The 23,630-nt window shown below is 37.5% G+C and overlaps 1 protein-coding gene across 2 annotated transcripts in view; it reads right to left on the bottom strand.

Moving 5' to 3' along the window:
- The window catches only part of CDH8 (cadherin 8), a 335,229-nt gene that overhangs the window by 151,537 nt on the left and 160,062 nt on the right, over positions 1 to 23,630 (bottom strand). For both annotated transcript variants that reach the window (XM_069456431.1, XM_069456432.1), the window contains one exon: positions 2,274 to 2,441. In XM_069456431.1, coding sequence (XP_069312532.1) covers positions 2,274 to 2,441 — 168 coding nt within the window. The remainder of the gene's footprint in view (positions 1 to 2,273; positions 2,442 to 23,630) is intronic.

Raw genomic sequence — 23,630 nt, forward strand, 5'->3', positions numbered from 1 at the left:
CCAGGTAAAGTTTCAGATTACCCCTTTAGGTATGCTTATTAAGTAAATAATCCAGCAAGGGGCCTCACCTTGCTGCCAGTCCTTCATCGGGAGCCTTGGGGAACCAAGCAAATGGAACATTCTTTTATCCATTTCTATTCCCCTTCTAATCATCTCTACCAGTGTGATCATACCTAATAGTTATTACCTCTAAGAAAGGGACTGCTTTTGAAACTCATCGGCCTCTGTTGAATTGATACAATAATTTTGTGAGAAAAACGTAGCCCATTACGGCATTAACTGTAACGGCAAGTGAAAAGGAAATAAAAGAGTAGGGGAAAGGATAAGAGAAATGGTATTTTCCATTTCAATAATTTTGTTTAAAAGGGTTGCATTGTTGTTGGATTGATGTAAGGCCAGGGGTAAAAATTCTGAAATTTTTAATGAAAATGCATCTCTTCTATGTTTTTCTACCTTGGAATTTCTGCAGATAAATTCTTAAAGGCACCTCAAATGTGTCATTTTCAAGCTCCACATCTCTCTCCCTCTCTCACTCTATCTCACCCCCACCTTATTCCCTCTCTCCTTTATCTCTAAAAAAACCAGTTTTCTTATGGTATTTTTTTATCCCAGCAAACAGCACCAGTATGCATCAAATCTCTCATGTCAGGAATAGGATAACCTACCTTCCTCATCTGAAAATGCAATCTATCCGTAGACCCTTGTCATTATTAATTCAAATATTTATCACACCTGTACACCTTTCTCCACATCCAGTGCAACCACCCTGGCTTGCCAAAGTCACCATCACCTTCTACATGAATGACTGCAAATACTCCATTAACTGGCTGCAAAGCAGAGAAGATAATGAAAGAAAGCCAGATTTATTTATTTTTTTTCTGATTTCCCTAGTACCATGCAACCTACAATTTACAATCTTTTAATGCCTTCCCAGTGATCTTGGGATAAAGATCATGGTACTCAAAATGCCTTACAATTCCCAATGTGGCTAATTCCTGCCAGTCTAACTCTCTAGGTTCTCGTTGTAACACTCCCCCCTGGCCCTTTGTGCTCCAGCTGCAGTGAAATTCTTTCCATTTCCATACATGGCCATCCACCATCCTTCCATAGGGCTTTTTAAAAAATAATTGCATTTGATAAATAAAATCACCTTGGAAAGATGTCTGCACCCATGTTCCTTGCAGCATTATTCACACTAGCCAAGAAATGAAAACAACCTGTGTCCACTGACAGACAGATGAATGGTCATAGAAGTCATGGTGTGTACACAAACGCACGCATACACACACACACACACACACACAGGAATATTATTCAGCCTTTAAAAAGGAGATCCTGTCATTTGCAACAACATGGATGAAGCTAAAGAGGACATTATGTTAAGTGAAATAAGCCAGACTGAGAAAGAAAAATACTGTCTGATCTCACTTATATGTAGAGTCCAAAAAAAAAAAAAAAAAAAAAAAAAAGAACATGTAGATACAGGGCTTTCAAACATCCTTTTAACTGCACTATCCATTTTCCCTCCCTTGGTTTCACCTTGTTCCAGCTCATCTTATTCACCCTTCATGTCTCAGTGCAGAAGTTTCCATGTCAGAAAGGCTGTACTTAACAAATCTTGTCTCTGTCATAAATGCTTGGAGATATGCTCAGAAAAGAAGTGTTCTATGAGCGTACAAGAAAGTTGGCAAATAACAATTGTCTCCCTGATTCACTGATAGCCCAAAAGTTTCTAAAGCAGAGTGTGGCCCTAGCCAGGAAGAGTAGAGTCGATGATTACCGATGTCCCCTCAGGTGAAGGAACGAGTAGTGTATGTGCTGTAGCCAGTGGCCTGCATATCTGCCTTCCCCACAGACACTGGAGAGATTGTGTCTTTTACACAACAAATGAGACTAATAAGAGCAATATCTGAGCTGCATTTTTATCATCCTCTCAAGTCTCCTTAATAGGGATGCTGTGAAAAAGAGAAATGAACACACATCTTGCAGTCAGATGCATTGGTTCTAACTGTCTGCTACTATAAGCTTGATATTGCAAAATTTCTTCAACTTTGAAATCTGTAGGGTGGGGATAAATTTGGTAGCAAGATTATGACAACATAGTTGTTTGTTACACACACACACACACACACACACACGAATTGCCACACCTTGCACGTAAGAAGCACTCAACAGTTGCTATCAGTTTTCTAAAATGTCACTGAAAATTATAATATAAATTCAAGTGAAAACATCATATTTAAATTCTAACTCAGTGTAGGAAATTCACTTACTCTGTGCGAATTTTGGAGGATTGTCATTAACATCAGTAAGAGTCACTGTCAGTGTCGTGGTCCCAGACAGGCCACCAGAGTGTCCACCCATATCTTTGGCTTGGATGACGACCAGGTACTCCTCCTTGGCTTCTCTGTCCATGTTGGGCAGGGCAGTTTTTATAATAGCTGAAGAGGGAAAATGGAAGAATGACTGTCAGGCAGAGAGCTCATTCAGCAATGAATGTATGAATCACACACATATGTACATGTATGCAAACATACACATGTGCATACATCAAGTCCCCACTCAGATAATTTTCTGTGTTCCTTCACATTTAACTGGTGTACATCTGTGATATCAACACTGAGAAAGACTCTAGTCATAAATGTTTACAGATAACTTGCAAAAATATATTTTATAATGCATAAAAAAGAACTTGCAAAAATATACATTAGAAAGTACACTGAATGCCATATCCTTCCATACCAAATTAAAGCATAAATCATAACACAGCCTCATCTACCCAGGAAAACCCTGGAAGTGAAAGAATTCTACAATTTATCACACACCCCAGTTCCCCTACAAGAGGAGTAAACACACAAATAGCTTGAAGGCTCTGAGGTCAAAGATAAATTATTCTGAAGCTCACAAATACATTAGAGAGATGAAAGAAATAAATGCATTATTAGAATCAACTCAGATGAATAAAACACCAATCAGAATTAACATAGTCAAGCATCTAAATCCTAGGGTACTGCTCAACTACATTTACATTTTAATTGTTTAGTAACATCTTCTCTTTTGTAAAACTAACAAGTATTTTAGAAGAATAGGAAGATATAGAAAAAAGTGGGTAAAAGAAAATCACATGAAATATGATAAAATCATTACTGCTAAAATCTTGATATTTTTTCTTCTCATATATGTTCAGGGTTTCAATGTGTGTCCGTTTGGCTCTGTTTCATTAGGAACTTAATATCTTGTTAAAGATTCAAAGTTTGCTTAGATACTTCTAAAGTTAGTTTGAAAATTATTTAGCCCTCTCCCTACTTCCACACATTTTTATAGATAAAGACTGCTGACATTTTGGTGTGTGTAAATCCAAGGCCATTGTAGGTATATGCATACAGATACACATCTAAACATTTAACCATAAGCATGATCGTAATATAGGTATTATTGAGACTTTCTTTTACACACAATAGATGTTTCCGAGAACTTTTCTTGTCAATACATAGAGGTTCACCTCATTGCTTGCTATAGCTGCATAATTTTTTATTATATGAATGTAGCTTAAGCATTTCCATATCGGTGGATACTGCAGCTATTTCAATCTTTCCCATTTTAAACAACTAACAGATATATTATTATGAAGATAATATATTTTCTTTTTTTTTAATTCATTATATTAGGGGGGTATAAATGTTTAGGTTACATATATTGCTTTTTCCCCACCCAAGTCAGAGCTTCAAGCATGTCCATCCCCCAGATGGTGAGCACCGCACCCATTAGGTGTGAATATACCCATCCCCTGCGCCCCGCTCCCACCTGCCCCACACCTGATGAATGTTACTACGATATGTGCACATGAGTGTTATTTCCTGCATTTGTATTTAACTCTATTCCATAAGATGCCCCCCATATTGCTAAATGTCCATACTAAAAATTATTGCGACTAGCCCAGAGATTCCTATTGAATGGATGAAAGGAAACTGTCCAGATTAAAGATAATTTACCCCCTTCACTTCTAACCCCAGGGGCACCATAATGTTCAATTCAAATTGAAGATGAGCCATTCTCTTGGCCATTTCTGAAGTTGTAATCCCGTTTTTTTGTTGGACTCATATCTTTTAATTAAATCATCTGTCTGTGAAAAGTTTGTGAGTAGTTCAAGTCTCTGAATCATCTGAGTAGCAAGTGAGGCATAAAAGTAGCCAGGGAAATCTAATCCACCCAGGCAGTGAGCAGGCTCTGGGAAGAGCTGTGAGTTCTTACATACTTTATTAGACTCTGACATCAGTTTTATATCAGGGCTTCCCATTCAGGAAGAACTCAACTGGATAACTCTGCTTATTTGGAAACATTTGTGGTTATATGATGGTATCTTTCAATGCAATGCTTTGTTTCACGATTTGATCACATCATAATAGAACTCATAGATCATACCTGTATGGTTCAAAACAAAAACAGAAAGAAAACAGAAACAGATAGCAACCTTTCAGATTTGGATCACTGTGAGGCATTGTTGAGGGGGGAATAAATAAATAAGCAAAAAACAGAAAGATCCGTAACAAAACCTCATCATATTAGCATGCTGAGAAGCCAAGATAGCTATTTTGCTATGCATATATTTTCATAACTTGGAATATTTTCATTACAGCTCCAATTTTCAGCAGAAAAGATTAGAAAATTGTTTTACTCTCGTAATGTTTACACGCGTGCATTCTAAGGTCTTCATCAACTACAGCCGTCCACTGGACTTAGGAATTTGACAGGGAGCATCTCATAATCAGAGAAAAATAATATATGAATAATTCCCCGAGGAAGGCACCAACTTTTTCAAGGAAGTTGATGGGGTGAGGTCTATACATGAGATCTTTCTGTTTACGTGAGTGGAAGAATTCCTGCAAACTTCCTCCAAGTCAAAGAAAATCAGTATGTTATTATTCTCATCATTTTTTTTTATATATAGTGAGAGTGACGCTTAAAACAAAACAAAACACAACTGTGATGTCTCTCAGACACTTGGAATTAAAATAGTCTTTTGACTCAGTTAAAAATAGCACACCTGGGTTAGTGTTTATAAGTAAGGAAGTATGACAGTGGAGGGCTATGCCTATCAAATGGGACAATAAATGTTTCATGGGTCTCCACAAATTACAGCCCTCCTTAATTTCTCCAAGGTTTGGGTATACAGCTTCATACAATCTGAGATGCATACAGAGTTAATCCTCGAATAGCATGGGACTTAAGGGTACTGACCTCCCATGCAGCCAAAAATTCATGTATAACTTTTGACTCCCCCAAAACTTAACTACTAGTAGCCTATGGTTGACCACAAGCCTTACCGATAACGTAGTCAATTAACACATAAATAGATTCGTACTTATACACATATATAATACATTCATGACATTCCTTTTTCTTAATTCTTTCAATATTCTAGGCTATATGGTTCTTTTGCAAGTTTTTTTCAAGATTGTTGCAACTCTCCAAAAACTTTTCCAATATCTTTATTGAAAAAAACCCTTCATATAAATGGAGGTTAAAACGCATGTTGTTCAATGGTCACTGGATATTCGTAAGTTTGATTTTCCTAATAAATGCTCCCTCGTAATGAAAGCCAAGCAAGTTTGTTTCTTATCTTAGTCTTAAACTTACTAGCTTTGTGACTACTATCAAATCATTAAACACATCGGGACTCCATAACCCACCTTGTCAAATGAAGATAATAACCAGCTTCTCACTGCAGAGATTTGAAGATTATCTTAGATAATTCATGTAAAGTTCTTGGCACACGGTAGCTACTCAGTCATGCCATTTCCCTTCCCCCTTCACCTTCCCCAGCCAGACTTTATCTCATACTGACCTGGATGGTGATTGGAGTGCAGAGTATTCTCCAATTGCCCTTCCAGATCCATGGTCCACCCCTCTCTACTTATTCTTGGCATGAAAGAGTGACCTTAATGGATTGCTTTTTTGACCTCCCTCACTTTCCAGCTTTTTGTTATGCTCTACCAATAAACATTACCCTAGGAGACTGTGAGAATGAAGCAGGGTAAGGTTCTAGACAAATAATCCTGTGTTTGGTCACTCTGGGATTATCATTTAGGGATATTGTCATAGCAGAACTCTATCTAGTGTCCAACGGCTGCCCCATCCACTCACTCCTTCAGGCCTAAGGGTGACAATGGCACTTCTGTTGCTAGTCTCAGGTTGCTTCGTCAACCCTTGCTGGTCTCTCCTAACCCGGCCACACCTTTGCCAATAGTCCCTTCATTAAATTCTCCACAATCACCCCATTCCTGCTAGGACACTAAAAGATACGGTTACGATACCGGTACTTTGTCCAAGTGCCAAATATGTTGCCAGTATGTCATTCTTAAACAGACATCTACAGTTCAAAAATTACTTCAGTGTAATAACATATTGTGGTCCAGAGGACAGAAGCTTCAGAAAGCAGGGCAGATTGTTTCCTTGGCTGTAAAATGAGGAATAATACCTACTCCGTTAAGTGAGTTGTTCAAGATGACCCAGCTGGGAAGCTGCACGTCTGGGAGTCTTCACACTTCCTCTTTTCTCCTACAACATGGGGAGTAGGTTTTCTGATTTCTAAGGCAAGCAGGGAGTCTCTCCAAGGCTTTTTTAGAGCATGCAGCACACTTAATTAGTTTCAGTTAAAACTGTATAATGAACAGCTTTTGCTTTGCCGGAGCCCACTGCTTATATTCTCAACCCCACACCTAGCAGCAACTCTCTAGAAAATCCAAGGCAGAATTTCTGGAACTCTCTTTCTGATACCTTGTGGCTATAAAGGCACGATTGGTGAAATCACAGGTGCCCTTGATCCTCCTATTTTTCTCTTTATATCCGGGCTTATCTATACATGTTGCTTAACTTTTTTATTCCTATTCAAAAGGCGGATCATTTCACCTCCACAGATATTTCAAGATATTGACAAACTCCTAAAATAGAAAATTAAAATAGTCTTAAAATTCCCTTCTACTTTTTTCCCCTTGTTTTGGCTCCCAAGCTTAGTAGCTCTAGGGACAAGAGAGAGAACTTCCCTAGTTTTAAAATCATTGTTTGGTATTAAATTCCACAAAGTATGGAGCAGAAAATGTAGTAATTAGGGCAGGTTGTTTTCCTGCTCAGATTCTAGAAGACAAAAATTTGGACCTATGAATACTAAAAAGTAACTTAAATCCTCTACTAAACGGCATTTCTCACCCATTTTCAACTTTCGTTTTAAAAAGGCAAGATAGGAGATTCCCAATCCCTTCTTTTTGCCAAAATAAACTAATTGGAAACACCTTTCGATGGTGCTAATTTTAGTAATTTCCTATTGCCTGAGACACGAATTGTGTCCCTCTTTTTTCACAGCAGTGGTCAAGCAACAATAGTGTTCCTGTCCCTTGCATGCTTATGGTCACACATTCTCAATGCCCAGCAACAAGTTCAGGGGCTTGCCGTGTTTAAGGTTCCATTACACCAACTTGGCAACAAATGAGGGTTTTCAAGTTTAGCACAAGCAGTATGACAAACTGTTGTCGTTTGAGGCAGTTAGCAAAATTTCCGATGTGAGTATTTAATAAACAATAAAGAAGAGCACCTTAGATCATTTTTTTTTAAACCATGGAAATTCCAGGATAAGACTTTGAAGTGGATAAAATGATTTTATGACAACATTTGCCTTTGATGTTAGAACATTTCCAACTCAGTAATCGTTCTAGGGTTTAGATTTAGATCCTCTTGTAACTATCTAGCCTTGCATAAACCACAGAATATCCTTGGGGGGAAAAATTCCTTGAAAAGGAGGGGCTCTATCATTTTGTAGTTTTGAGATAGGAAAAGCACAACTGTGTTCAGGAGGATGAGCTGGACTCTCCTTAGCATTAACCATGCAGTAGATTCAGAGCAGGGAATGCAAACAATTGTATTTTAGAAGAGGTTCCCTGGAACTCCATTTTGAAAATCTAAGCTAATCAGACCATTCAATTAACAAGAACACTATATTCCCCATGAATTTAATTCAACGGAGATTTGAACCCAGCACGAGTGAGTGGAGGTAGATTGGGGGGGAACCTTGGTAGGAAGATTAAGAAGAAAAGGGTGATCATCTTGCTCTCAAACCCACATTCCTCACCTCGCTGTGAATAGTCTGACATGTCTGATTCTCCTGTATTTAAAAGACGTGGTTTTATCTTCATCTTATTCAATCAAATGCAGATTTCTCTGGTTTGAAAGTTTAAGAATTTAAATCCTAGACTGGCCTCCATTCTTCTTGGTACGCAACAGCTGCTCCCAAGCCTCATCAGCCAGGGAGTACTTCTGATTAGATGCCAGTTTCGGTAGTCTCAAAAATCTAAAACTTGTTTGTGTGTGTGTGTGTGTGTGTGTGTGTGTGTGTTTTCCTTTCCATTGTCTTTGGCGTTATCATTTGAGAAGCATTTTGTATCTGTCACGAAGATTTCTTTTTATAATTTCTGTGATATCACCAGATTGAGAAGCTTCATGAGAAAGGCAAGGAGATGCTGATTAACTCTTTTGTCATTTTGAAGGCTGATTACTGTAATTCATTCTTCATGGGTCTCCCAGATTGTGCTGTTCAAAGATTTCAGTTTATATAAAATGCTGCGCTAGACTCCTCTTTTGAATAAGACTTGTTGAACACATTATCCTGCTGATGAAACCACTAGCTTTGTTATCCCCAAAAACCCTTTCTAATTCATTGTACAATTATCAGCTTACTATCTGTGAAAAAGCCTCTTTCATTTATGTGGTTAAGTGGTACAAATTCACCAGAGACAAATTCTTTTGAGAGGGGTCATATACAGCACCCATACTTACTTCTGGCTATGTGGTTTGTACTACATGCTACCAGTTATGAAGAATGAAGGATACATAACCTGAGATGCTTCAACACATGCGCACCTTACACCGAATAATAACCTCACAATGCCAAATCTGCACACATGTACCACAAAGGAGAAAGTTTAACGCTTACACAAATACATTAGAATATGTTTCAGCCTCTTCAGGGCTCAAAGAAAACTGCACTTCCCTTTCTTTGTGACTAATAATTTATGAATTAGATAGATAAGTGAGAGATAATTGAGACTGAGAAGTAAAGAGAGAGATACACAAGAACACATGCATATAGATACAATGTCCTGGCTTTGGAGAAACTGTATCTCATATATTTCTGGCACCTTTTAAAAATATAACAACCTAGGTGAAAATACAATTGGTCACATGAATCAAGAATCAATAGCTTATTTACACACTTTGATACAGTGTTTTTTTAAACAAATAACTTATTATAAAGAAATCATAAATTTTGCCTTTTCCTGATCACTCAAAGTATTAGGTTTAGATGGTCAGTTTTCTTTATGATATTTTTTAAGGAAGGCAATGTAAGTAATAATAATAGAGAAATATTAAATTAGTGGTTAATTAGAGATCAAAGGCATGTAATAATAAGCAGGCATTAAAATCATGGTATAAAAATTCCATAGCAACATGAAAGACTTAAAACAATTTTACAACATTCTTTTAAAACAATGTATGTCATAAATAGTCTGTTATATTGTGCATATAAAAATTTGGAATGCAATACACAAAAAGATAGCTCGATGTGTCAAACAATTTCCTCCTATGCTATTCCAGCATCTTAATATGAGTCTGTTTGACAGACATGGCTTCTTTCGGATAGGTTTTATATATGAACCTCTGCATGCCCTTCCCAATTTGTGTTTGAAAATTGTTGCTAGAGAACAGTAGGCTTAAAAGCTTTAAATCAGATTGCTGAGGATCATTCAAGTATCTCAATGTGTAAAAATTGCCTCCTTACATGTGGATTTCTTGCTTTACAATTCGGTATATCTTTAAGCTAACAAAACTATAGCTTCTTAATTACCCCACTGTGTACATCACTGCCATATCTATACCCATATCCGTATGCATATGAATACAGAATATCATAATAACATGAAATCCTTGCAAGGAATTAACTATCATACCCTATCTCTATATTTTTTGTACTCAACATGCATAGTGACTTTAGTGAATGGACTGCTGCTTCTGTAGCTCTTGGATTCCCCGATAAATAATTCTTCACAGGCCACTGTTTCTGATATCAACATATGGCCAGCCAATGACTGATGCTACCTAAAGTGCCAATTTTGAGTTATATTGAAATATTTGTAATTATTCCTTTTCAGAATTAAGGTGACATTTCTTTTCCCCTAAATGAAAACACTTCCAGGGACGGCTCAATCAAGTGGAATTATTTCTGTGAAAAACATGATGGCACTATTCTTTCCTTAAGCCATGATTCCAATAACTAATTATATGTATAATAAATCCGGGCAGTTTTAAAACAGCAAAGTGAAAGTCGCTAAAATATTGGATGCTTTTTCCCAGCGATTCAGAACTGAAGCGGATGAGAACAGCAAGGTTGTAGAGTGGATGGAGCGTGGGCTCTGGAGCTGCCTACTAAGAAATGAAACCAAGATTCACATCTGAGTCTAAATAAATTTAAGTGACTATTTTCAACTCTAAGAACCTCAATCTCCTCATCTATAAAATGAACATAGAAACCGCTCCCCCCCCCCGAGAATATATGAAATAGCAGCTAACATCATTCACAGAGTAGAACAGATACTCAAAACAAATTTTAATTGAATTGACTTCATCCCCAAATGTTAAAGTGGTCCTAATTCTTAACTCTTCTTGTGCTTCAAAGGAACTCTCTTCTCCTAGATATCAATCAGAGATGCCATGCCATGTAGATCACAGCCTGCCAAGATGGACGAGGAGCAGCACATTGTGTTTTAAGAGCCCAGATTTGATACTGCACATTGGGTTTGATTTCTGGCTTTTTCACTTCCAGGTGTTGTAAGTAACTGGGGGCATTTCCTTAATGTCTCTGAGTCTCTGATTTCTCTTCTGCTACATAATGATAGTACTTACTCCATAGTTTTCTTTTATTAAAGATGATCATTAAAGAGGATAATGCATGTAAAATATTTAATCAATAATAAAAAAGTAAATAGCTGATCAGTTCTATGACAATGACAACTACTACCACAACTACAACCACTAAGACTATATTATTTCTGTAACATGCAGGGCTATAGAGAAGTACGGCAACAATTTGTTTCCACTGCTTAACACAGGACAGAGGAGCACAGCTACTCCAAGGAGAGGGCTTGGCCAGGAAGGGAGGGTCTTTCTTTAAATGTGGCAGCTGCCACAAATAGACATCAAACATTCGAACATGCTGATGAGTTGCCCAAGTTCCCCTCAAAGTAAGAATCAGGAACCAAACTGACCTCAAGTGTGTGTGTGTGTGTGTGTGTGTGTGTGTGTGTGTGTATTTTACCCTAGGGCTTCCTACCACCATCATGCTTCTACTGAGTTTTTCTTTGCCAGCCAAAGGGGTTTCTAACACATTGAAATATACAAAAGAGAAAGGCACTCAAGTAGTAAGAGGAGTTACATGCTATGAAAATGCTGACAACTCGATTCTTTCACAAAATTCAAAGGACACAGATCTCACCACTAACCCTGGATAACCTCCTCACCATTCCTCCTGTTCCTTTCAAGCCCATACCCTCCTTGACCCTTTCGTTGCATTCCACGAGTTCTGTGTTTGAAATCCTCCTGCGTTCTTCTCTGGGGGTGCAGGCTCTCTTTCTTCCCAGTGCAGTGACTTCCCTCTTTTTCTTCACATTATCTCCCAAAATAGAACTTTCCTCCTCCTCTTCCCCTCGTGCCTCTTCTCAGACAATGCTGCCGCGTGACCCCCACCTCATCAGATCAGTGTCTGTGCAAGACATGTCACCAGCGATAGGCGCAACGCTCACGCCTCCTTTTCTCTCCTGCTTATAATCATTGATTTTAGTTATTGTATTCTTTCTTCTTGTGTTTTCCAAAAAATGTATTTGTACTAATGCAGGCCGTGCATCTCATCTCTCATTCGTGGACCTAAGAGAGCAGTTGGCACCAAAAAAAATAAATAAATAAATCATGGGCTCCCTTGAAAGCAGTGTAGCTAAGTAACGGACAAGGAGTGAGTCCGTCACTCCACAAGTGTTTAGCGAGCACCTACTGCATATGAAACAGCATTTCAAGTACTAAGGACACAGTGGAGAAGACAGGCAAGGAAGCTATCGTCACAGTCTTTGCATTCTGAGAGTGAAAGTGTAGGAGTGTGTTACAAGGCGCAGAGCTACACGAAAGGAGGCAACCAGACTCTACAACTCACTGCCTTTCTGGTCTCCAGCCTTTGCATTTGAAAAAGAAAGAGCAATACTTATCTGCAAGAAGAAAAAGGAGACAGATATACATCATCTGCGGGAGCCATTCATTACCAGCGGTTCTCACGTACACAGTTTATACTTAGCCTAAGCCATTTGTGGAAGTTGCGCTCCAGGTAGAATTACGCCCCAGGATAGAGAGGAAAGCAGAAGGGGAATGGGTCCCTCTGTCCCTCCAGGACAGAGATAATTAGACTTGTATAAACAAGAGGCCAATCTGATCTTCCTAGGAGGCAAGCTGGAGGCAAAACATCTTTCACTTTTTGGAAAGTGAAATAGATGTTCTAGTTAATAAAGAGTTGTTATACAGAGGGTTAGTAAGAGTAGGTTGTTAGAGATCTATTGTACCTTTACTGACACTTGTCAAAATATGTCAGAGCACTGTTTCTTCAAATACATCAAGTGGTTTATGCTTTGTATTCTTTATGTTAAAGTTAAAACCTCTATAACAAATACGTAATCGTTTTTTTCCTTCTCTGCATTTGTCTTCCCTTGTCGTTCACATTCTAATTCTTATCAGCCTCTTCTCACTTTTCATTCTCCGTTGGCTGCTGTATGTACTCTTCCTTTTAATGTCTTTGTTCCGATAAATTTAAGGAAAGACAGATATTATGGGAATACATATTCGATATGGGAATGCATGAATGAATGGATACTGAAGTTTAGTCTTCTCTGTCTGCTTTCTCTAATTCAGTTCAATAGACCCTACTTAATTACCTCCTATTTGGCAAGTATTAAAGCATTTGGCTTTTTTGGAGGGGTAGCATTCTGTATGAGATTCTCAGCAGCAAAGATACCCACAGTAGATGGTAGACTGGTTCCCTCAAACTCTTTTTTTTTTTTTTTTTCTTGAGACAAGGTCTACACTCTGCAGCCCAGGTCAGAGCGTAGTGATGCAACCATGTTTCACTCAAACTCCTAGCCTCATATGATCCTCCTGTCTCGCCTCCCAAGTAGCTGGGGCTACAGGTACATGCCACCAAGCCTGGCTAATTTTTCTCATTCTTTTTAGAGACAAAGTCTTGCTATGTTGTCCACGCTGGTCTCAAAAACATGGCCATGAGTGATTCTTCCGCCTCAGCCTCCTGAGTTGCTTGGATTATAGGCATGAGCCACCACACTTGGCCCCTCAAACACTTCATCATTCACAGTAATTACAGAACCTGTAGTTTCTCTGTTTAGGTTCTCTGTGCTTCTTATAATGCAAAGAAGGCAAGCCCCTGGTTGATTTCTGAAAAACTGCAGCTACCATTTGCACACGATGTTTTATGCCATGTAGTGCTGAACAAAATACCATTTTAGAAGTAACTTTTGTATGTGAACAGAACTGCAACCCATGTAAGAAAGTCATGTGGTCCAGAGAAAATTGTAGGGCTAGGACAAGGGCATAAATGTGTCTTCAAATCTGACATTTTATGTTTTGGGTAACTTTAAATCAGTCACTAATCCTTTCTCATTACGATTTCCCTGATGTGTTAAATGAAGAACACTAATCTTTTGTCACTGAAATGATGAAGGGATTAAATCAGGGAAATGCACGTAAAGTTGCCTGAAAGATATAACTTTCCCACTCCTTCAAAGTACAGCATAAGTGACTTACTCAAAGTCACACTGCTAGTAAAAGATGTTGGAACCCAGAATTTTCTAACTCCAATTCCAGCAGTTCTCTCCCTAACCAAGTGTTTTTTTTTTTTTTTTGCCCATTCTTACTGAAAACACACATATTTTCTAACAACCAAAGAACACATCAAAATGTATTCTGTCACAGATAGAGGCAGATTGCACTGATGATTACCAAAATTCTTAACTTTTTTTTTTTTTTCTCTATTGCCAGGAATTGTTGCCAAGTGATGGTCCCAAAGGGGTCCAAAGATAAGAGTGCGTTGTTGACTCTTTCTAAACCTATCACTCATTCTTCCTGTAGCTGCTTTTCTGATCAGTGCGTGTTCCCAAAGTGTGCAATCAGTTCTGTTGCTTTTGTTTCATATATTTAGAGGCAAATAAAAGGTTATAAGCTTCACAGTCTTCATGTATGAAAGTGATCTAATATGATGAGGAAATTCTGGAACATCCATTTTTTCCCATGTACGCAGACACTATAATAGCCAAAGAAATCCAATGTGAGGGAATCAGGAAGCTGATATATAAATCAACCCTTCTTTCTTCCTTAGTGGTTTTTCATGCTTGTGCTAACTCTGTCAAAATTACTCCAAACTTAACTCTGATTTCTCAGCAAACCCGTAGCAGGGCAAGAGAAGCAAAGCCACGTTACCATCTTCCACCCTCTTTAATTCCCTCTCTTGGCATAAAGTTGGATAATGGGATTCAAATTAATGACCACAGAGAGAGAACTTCTAATGAGACAGGCACTGTGCTAAGGGTTGGAGATACAGAGATCATTGAAGCACCATTCTCTGGCCTGGGACAGTTCACAATTCAAAAGACGGGGCAAGTGTGAGCAACAACCACTAAAATGCGAACTCATCCCCTCCTATTGTGGCCCCTGCTATCATGTTTTGCATCACTCTATCATAACATGTATCATATCACAACTGTTTTCTATATGTGCTTTTGTTATATTTGTATCTACCTTGCCTGCCCCTCTCTGTCAAAATTTGCTAAGCCTTTAAGCATCCTCTTTTCCATCAAAGTATTCTTGCTGCTATCTTTCCCACTCCAAACCAAATGATGAATACCTTGTTTATTCCCCTGAGCATTTTGATGAACACCATAATAGTACCACATAAACAGAATTTCCATCATTCCATGCTATAAATGGACAGGACTAAACTTGTCACCCCTACACCTGTTATCCCCCAGGTGCACACCATGGTCAGTGTGGCCTCAAACAAGTCACTTTACTTCTTTGATTCTCCCTTCCTTTGCAAAAACAGCATTGGGATGTCTCTCTCAAATGTCAAGGTATCAGTGAGGCTTCCCTGACCAGCCTTTACAAGATAATAATCACTCCCTTCTGGCACTCCTACTCTCCCTTACCCAGCCATCAAAATCTCTGCCCACATGCATTCTAGTGGGAGCAGATAGACAATAAACACATCGATTTTATTTTGGTTTTTGATGTTTACCCAGCCCCCAGACCAATACCTGACACGTAACAGCCTCTCAGTGAAGTGTAATATTTTTAATGACTCAATGCATATTTTCCTCCATGAGCTTGTTAGAAATTGTTATGGTTTGAATGTTTGTTCCCTCCTCAACTCCTGTGAAAATTTAATTGCCATTATAATGGTATTAAGAGGCAGGACCTTTAAGAGGTGATTAGGCCACGAGGGCTCTGCCCCAGTGAGTGGATTAATGCCATTACCACAGGAGTGGTTACTTATAAAAAGACTAGTTTCCCCCCCTTTCGTCTCTCGCCCTCCCTCCTTTGCCCTCTTTACACGTGATGCCTTACGATGCAGCAACAAAGCCATCGCTAGATGTCAGCACCTTGATCTTGGACTTCCCAGGTTCCAGAACTGTGAGAAACTAAATTTCTGCTTATTATAAATTTCCCAGACTGTGGTATTCTGTTATAGCGGCACACATATGACTAAGGTAGAAATTCTGTATAAAAATAAATATATACAAGTAATGAGGATATGCAGACTTCTTCTGAAGATGCTTAGAGAATTGGAGCTGACTTTTCCCACCTCTTTGCCCTAAAATCTCTGACCACGGAATACTCAAGAGTGGGAGCAGTGCTGCCCTACTTAACAGGGAGCTGCAAGGTGTAATTAATTTATGCCTTTGAAACATTCTGAATACCTCAGAATCAAATTACTGTTGTGCTTATTCTCACTCTTACATAAATATTTGCACATGTGAAAATTCAGCACCTTGACATTTATTGAAATAGTTGCATGGAAAAATGAGGGAAATTGACTCAGAGGCAGGTGTTGGTAGTCAACACAGAGGAAAATGGCCGATTGTCAACGTAATAACTCCAAGTGGTGCAGCAACATGTAGAAACATGGACCACCTGGGAGTGGGTGGGTCGACGGGTGACTCTAAAATGCCATTTCCTGGTCAGCTGCTTCCGGGTTGAATGCACAGCCTGGCCCTCTGGTCCTATAATCCAGGGCTGCTCCACCAAGCTGATAAGGAAGCTTTTTGTTTTGGATATTCAATGTGAACAAGACTCAATGTTCCACGCAAATTCGTTTACAAGCCAATGAGCTATGTTACCAGTAATTTTTAGTTCCAGTGTGACCCAGAATTGAGAAAAGCAGAATTTGAGAGAGTAATAGTTGGGCTAATGCCCTTCAGTGAAAATTCTAACTTTGGCAGGTAAGGGAACTCACGTAGTTGAGTGGAAACTAGGTATTGGACACTCTGAGTATCTCAACTTGAACCCAGGAAGAGCTCTGGAAAGTAGCTATGATTATTTGACCTTAAGATATAAAGAAATAGAATCTCAGGAATACATAATATCTTAGTCGAGGTCATGCAACTAGGAAGTGTTGGGGACAGAAGTTAAACCTAACCCTGACTCTAGAGTTCACATTCAGGACTTCACACATTGTGTTATTTCCCCTGAAATTCTAAATCACATTGTCAACACCTTGAATCCCTTTCTTCTGGAAATTATGACCATTCAGAGGCTTCACTTTGTTAAAAATAGATGTTTACATGTAACACAGGGCTTTTGTTTGTCTTGCTTCCTTTTAGCAAATTTTTCAGTTACTTCAAGCTGACAGTCTTCAATAACTATTTTCCAGAGTGTAGGAGGCATATTACTTTAGAGTTCATGAGAAACGTAAATAAGACAAATCCCATTTTTAAATGTGTTCTTCCCCAAGTTTATTTTCAAAGGTTATAGAAAATGATGTCATCTCAGAATAGATTCCATTATGATGATTTCAATATTTGATTACTGCAAATTTGGTGTAACTGGTGGATAGCAAATGGAACATGGTGGGTGGGGGTGGGTTATTTCCTTGTAAGTATTGTAGAAAAACTAAAGAAATGTTACATAGAATGAGAATAAGCACACAACTGGCATGACATTTATAATTATTTTCTCAATACCTGATCGTTAACAATCTCTTGCGCAGTTATGCCAGAAGGGAAAGGCATTTAAACAAACGACTTTGTAAAGTTCGTAAAACCTGGTTGTTAAGAATGCTGCGTTGATATTGGATCGGATCTCAACTGAAATGACTTAACTAAAGCCACAGAGAGAGAGAGAGAGAGAGAGCGTGCAAAGAATTAACTTTGTGGGGCTGTTTCTTTCCTTGACCCCATTTTGCGAGGGAGAAACTAAGAACCGGCAAGGTTCATTCCTAGCTCTCTCAATTACTACACGTTTTACCAGCTGTATCGTCTGAGGCCTGGCACAAAATAAGTATTTTCTATCATCACTATTTGTCTCTGGGGTTGCGAATTTAATCTATGCTGAAAACGAGAGCAAGAAAATGAAATTTGTAGTTCGCTTCATTATGTAAATATTGTCATTTTTTAAATTTATAGCTCATGAATGTATTTGTTCATAAATAGCACAATTAGGCAATCTCAATTCCTGTCTTTAAGAGATCCGCAGGTGTCAGGCTGCGAAGGTGGCTTCTAAAATAGATGACACCACAGCAACAATACTGAAGTTAATGGGATGGAAAGGCAAGTTCCAATAGTGCTCTGTCACACACAATAAAACTTTACTGCACATCGAAACTACTTTTAAAGAAATTCTCTAGATATTAAAAAAATCTATCTAATTATGGCTGTGCTTACATTCAGTAACCAGTTCAACTCTGTTAACCTTATGAACACTATAATCACTAATTTACTGAATTCCAAATTTCTGATCCTTGTGGTCACATAAAACTGCCTAGCTCATAATAAAACTATCACACTTAAAATTCTAAATGGCAAACTGCACATAATCACAAATTGTAAAATGACTCTAGTATAATTCTTAAATCATTGTTTTAGGTTTTTTTTCTTCGTTCTTTGTTTTATTTATATAGTAATATGCTCCTTAGTTTACACCCTTGAGAAGTCAAAAATTGTGTCTTTTTCATTAGTTCTATACAATACTAGGCACATAGGAATGTGAAAAATTTACTTATTCAACAGTCACTCATTTTAAAAGTATGGGTAGAAATAAACATTCATTTTCATATGGTAACTACATTAATTGTCTAATTTAAAAAAAAATAAGCCTACAGACCAGTAGTTTATACTAAAAATTTCTTTCAAATTAAAATTTTGCTGTAAGTGGAAAATCTCACAGGTTTTCAAAGAATGAAGAACTGATTCTTTTGGAGCTGACTCCGCTTTGCATGTACATCCCTTTTGGACTCCCCCACCCAGTATTTCTGAATCATCCATATCCAGATGCATCTAAACTAATTATACTGGATATTCAAGAACATTTTGTTAATTTTTCCACTTTATTTTCATGAAATCCAACCTAATCATTCAAAAAATAGTAATAATAATATATAATAATAAATCATCTATCTCATTGCCTTACGTGTTTCCTTCGTGGCACTTCAGGCAATAAACAAAAAATATGCAGTCGATGTAATTTTTTCATAATTATTTATGGTGACATGTCTCCAGTTCTTTAAGGTCCACGAAGTCAGGTCTATGTCTACCCCCTCCATCATTTTGTTCCTGAAAGTGGAAGTATCTATTTACTTAAGTGAATATAAAAATTAATCTAAATGAGGGCATCTAGGTATTTAGAGTGCCTCTCTTCCATCTGTTTCTAAATTCATTGACTTTTCATTGTTATTTTTTCTATAATCTTCTCCATTTGTAGATAGAAGCCTACTACAGTAGAGTATGAAATCAGACAGATGTGATCTAACTTTTGCTACCTGGATACTTTTCAGAAGTTAATTTTCCCACAGCCTGTGTTTCCTTATATGCAAAGTGAGGATCATAACATCCACTCCACATAATTACTAAGAAAAGTATTAAAATGGCAGAAAGTAGGTGATAAATAAATGGTAACTTCCATTTTCAGAACAAAAATGTAATAGACTGGGATGCTCAGAGTTATATTATACTGCCATGAGTAAGAAGTCATTGCTTCTGGGGGGAAGAAGAGACACAAAGTATCTAAAGAAGATACATTGATGTTGTGGTCTATTCTTATGTAGAACCTATGGGCACATCCTTATGTCCCTGGTCTCCTATCAACAACGTCATAGCTACTGTTTCCAAATAATCAGAGGCTATTATATAACAAACATGATATGAGATATATTCTCAATTACTAGGAAGCATTCATTTTTGAAATCTAGAATCTCCAGGGATCTGAAATTAACTACATCTAACTCTTTCTGAAGAAGCCCATTTTCTAAGTAGGTTCATTCTGTTTCTTGGTTCAGTCATAACATATTACTTTAACAATTACCATGAGGCAGGCACAGTGGTAGGCACTAGCTAGGACCCCTGTTCTTAAAAAGTCTTTCTCAAAAAGCAAATTTATGGTCTCATGTTTTAGCCCAGAGGAAATTATTTCGTAGAAAATGTTTCTGGAATTTGACTTTACCAGGAAACAGAGTATTTACCTCCTCCTTCTACCTTACCCTTTTAGCAGATTCCTACTCATGAATCAGAACCTATCTCAGAGACCACCTTTGGCTTAAAAAATAAAGTGGTCTCCAATGTTAATTAACACCTTTCTCTAAGCTTTCAATAACTATATGTCTGTGCGTGTGCATATAATATTTAACTCTGTTAAACAAAAATATTAGATAATCCTTCTTTTTTGAAGCTATATCTAAAGTTGCCTTTGCTACAACACTTAATTATTGAGCACTGTGGATTTCTGAGGAATATATTCAACATAGTCTTAAGTGCTGAGGATGCAGATTTAGACCATAGGAATAGACAGGAGGGAACTACGCCGATAAATACAAAAGATTACTGTCTCTGTATCTATATCTTTCCATCTGTTTATCAATCTGTATCTTTCATCGATCTATACACACACATTTTTGAGTATACAAGGTGTTGTCGCAAATTTACATCTCTTGAATATTGGTTAATTTTTGATACTCAGGTAAACATGCTTTCCTTTGTTATCAATGAAAACAAACTTTTGTCTGTCTTCACCAACTCATTTTGAACTAGTTCAAATGAAATTCACAACTAGATTTTGAAGGGGAGAAATAACATTACTATAGGAATAGAAAATACTATTTAATATGGCAGAGACCCGAAACATAGTAAGCTGGGAGAATAACTGGGTGTGGTCACATTGGATGGATGTTATTGGGGAATACGTTTTTGCTCTTGCTTCCCAAAGCACCCCCAGCGTGACAGCAGGTGTTACATGTTGAGGCGTCTGTGTGGTTCATAGTCTTTCTGTTCACCACGCACATACAAAGACCTTGGCTTCTCCCAGTATACATTCCCGTGACTCTAGCTATGGTCAGCACTGGACAGCTCCCTGTGGACTGTTTGTCCAAATGGTTTGTCCAAAAGGATGGGTAACATGACAGCCACACTACTTCTAGCTTACCCAAACATTTAACAGTTCTATGTGCTTGGGACGAGGGGATTATTTTTAATAATCATAAAACAATTAATATGACCACAGCACTTACTCAACCTACTTCATTTCCCACTGGAGATACTAAGCAGGAAAATGAATAATTGTTAAGTCAATATGTGCAAGCGGCCAGCTGTCACATTCATTGGCATATGAGGACTTAATCATCATTAAACTGGAGAAGGATGGCCTTTGTTGGGGACACATCTGTACATACTGAGCAGAGAAATATTACAAATTTAAAATTAAATTTTGTCATCATTACCATCATCATTTAGGTATTTCAAACAACTCAGTGAAATGTAAATTTAGGTACAGGTCAAATTACTTTATATTCTAATTATTCACTCATCAATTTATTCATCCATTAATTTCTCCAACAAATATTTATTGTGAGCTATAGGTATCAAGCATTTGTCACCTGTCTGATGTTGGCCATATATTTCATCTTAAGGATCCTCATAAATTTCATTTTTAATAAGATATTTTAAAATAGCTATTTTACCTCATATAGAGATTAAATAAGAGTACAAGCAAAGACACCAGCCAGTGGCACATAGTTTGTTGCTGCCTATAGGAGGCTGAGGTGGGAAGATCACCTGAGCCCAGGAGTTGGAGGTTACAGTGAGCTATAATGATGCTACTACACTGTAGCCTGGGAGACAGAGTGAGACCCTGTCTCAAAAAAAAAAAAAAAAAAAAAAAAAAAAAAAAAAATCTTACTTTGTGAAGATCAAAAGCAAAAGTTGGAGCATATATATATATTTTTTTTTCAACATCCAGAATGATTTAAAACAGTATTACTGTTAGTGTTATTGAAAAGTGGATACTTAGTCATAAGAGGTCAAAGCACTCATCCTAAGTCACACAAAAATTAGAAGAAAGGTTTGGATTTCTAAATTCTAGCCTTAGTTTACTGTATATAGAAAAATATCTTCAAGTAACTATTCTTCTGATAGCATTGCGGAAGTGACAACTGTTTAATTTCTCAATATCACCCTGATCACTAATTTATTTTTTGCCCTGACCATATATCCCTTTGATTTGCTCTTGCTATAAGACCTTATTTAGAGTTCTCTTTACCCCACATCCTGCGTTTGCTAACCTGGCATGAACTTTTCAGAACATCTTCTGTGTCACTACCCTAAAAAGGACTTTCTTGATCTCCATTCAAGTTTGCTTAGTTTTCATTCTCTTCCATCCTTTTATCATGAACTCTACATCATATAGTATTTATCATATGCAACATTTCATTCCCCGTGCCTAGAACATGACAGCATGTAGATGTCGACTGAATATCAAATAGTGTGAAACATGAAGACATTCCCACCTGTCCACATTCCAGCATTTTTGGCCTGCCTGAGTTTATCTGAATTCTTCATCTCAAAGGTTTGCACTAAAAAATTCTTTAGCCAGTCCCCGTGGTGGTAGAAATGATAATCTATGCAATCCTGATTAAAAAGAGACCCTGTGTGTGTTTGCAATTTATCACTTTGACTCAGAAGGCATAAAAATGACTCAATTTCATGAAGGCATTCCATGAAGACACCATGTATTATCTTGATTTTTCTAAAAGAGAACTATTCATTACCTGGATTTTTTTTTTCCCAAGGAGTATTTTTTACTTAGCTCATTTTTACAGGTTCCACTGAGACAAATGTTATTTGTATCCAATGAAGAAAGATGGTCTGAGTTTCAGGAAAAAAAGGTCAATGAATTAACTTAGTTTATTTTTAAGTGGGTCATTTTTCATACTCTTGCTTGCCTAGAGCAAAGTTTAGACTGTCCTGAAACTTTACCTTGGTTTCTTTAGATAATTAAGCATTTGCTATTCACTTGCCTTGCATTTTATTTAGACTTTCCATCTTCAATCACCTAGGTTGGAGTGCAGTTCTTTTTTTCACTGCTGTCCTAAAATTAGTGCCTTTTAAATAAATGCCACGTTTCTCCCTGTCTATGCCCAAAATGTTATAAGCAAACATATATTAGGGGTGACAAGGAGAGGAAAACAAACAAACAAACAAACAAACAAAAACTATGCATTTTTAGAATACAAATAAGCTATTTTCAGCCTTTTGAAGTACCACAATGAAAGCTATTTATAATAATGACAATTCATTTTATAATGACTGTGGCCTCACATCCTCTCTGACATCACACTGCCTACTATCCTATGGATAAAGAAGGACTGAGCCTGCTTCTAAATTCTATAGGTTTCTTTCCAAACCAGTGACATCCCCTGGCATGAACTACGCTGGCTTGGAAGTCAAGTGGAGGTACAAGATAATTTCTTAAAATTGGGGTCTGGAATCAGACAGATTCACTGAATCTTCCTTCCAACATCTTATACAACAAACATATCAAAGCAGACTCTCTGTTCTCTCTTCAGCAAAACTGAAATGACATTAATATCTACCTGAAAATAGTGTGTGGCATAAATTAAATTAAATTTGATAAAGCACGTAAACCCAATCAGCACATTGCCAAGAACATAACAAGTGTGCAATAAACGAGGTTGTCATTGTTTGTGTTCTTCTTTTTATTCTTCCTGTTGTTACAATTTGGCAGAGAAATCTATCTAAAGGTGGGGAATACATTTATGCTCTCTGAAATGAAGTTTGTTCATTTGCAAAATGGAGATAAAAATTCTTCCCTCTACAGTTTGGTTCAGCTCTCTGTCAAACCTGGAGGACTGTACAAACACAATAATTTTTCCATTTATTATTACTGTTACTTTTATTCATAGTGGTAGTAGTACTCTACAGTGACCCCTGGAAAGACATTAATAACCATTCCTTCCTTGTGTAGTAGTCCCTGAACCA

Source organism: Eulemur rufifrons, chromosome 23, assembly GCF_041146395.1.
Source record: "Eulemur rufifrons isolate Redbay chromosome 23, OSU_ERuf_1, whole genome shotgun sequence".
In the NCBI taxonomy this organism is placed as follows: Eukaryota; Metazoa; Chordata; class Mammalia; order Primates; family Lemuridae; genus Eulemur; species Eulemur rufifrons.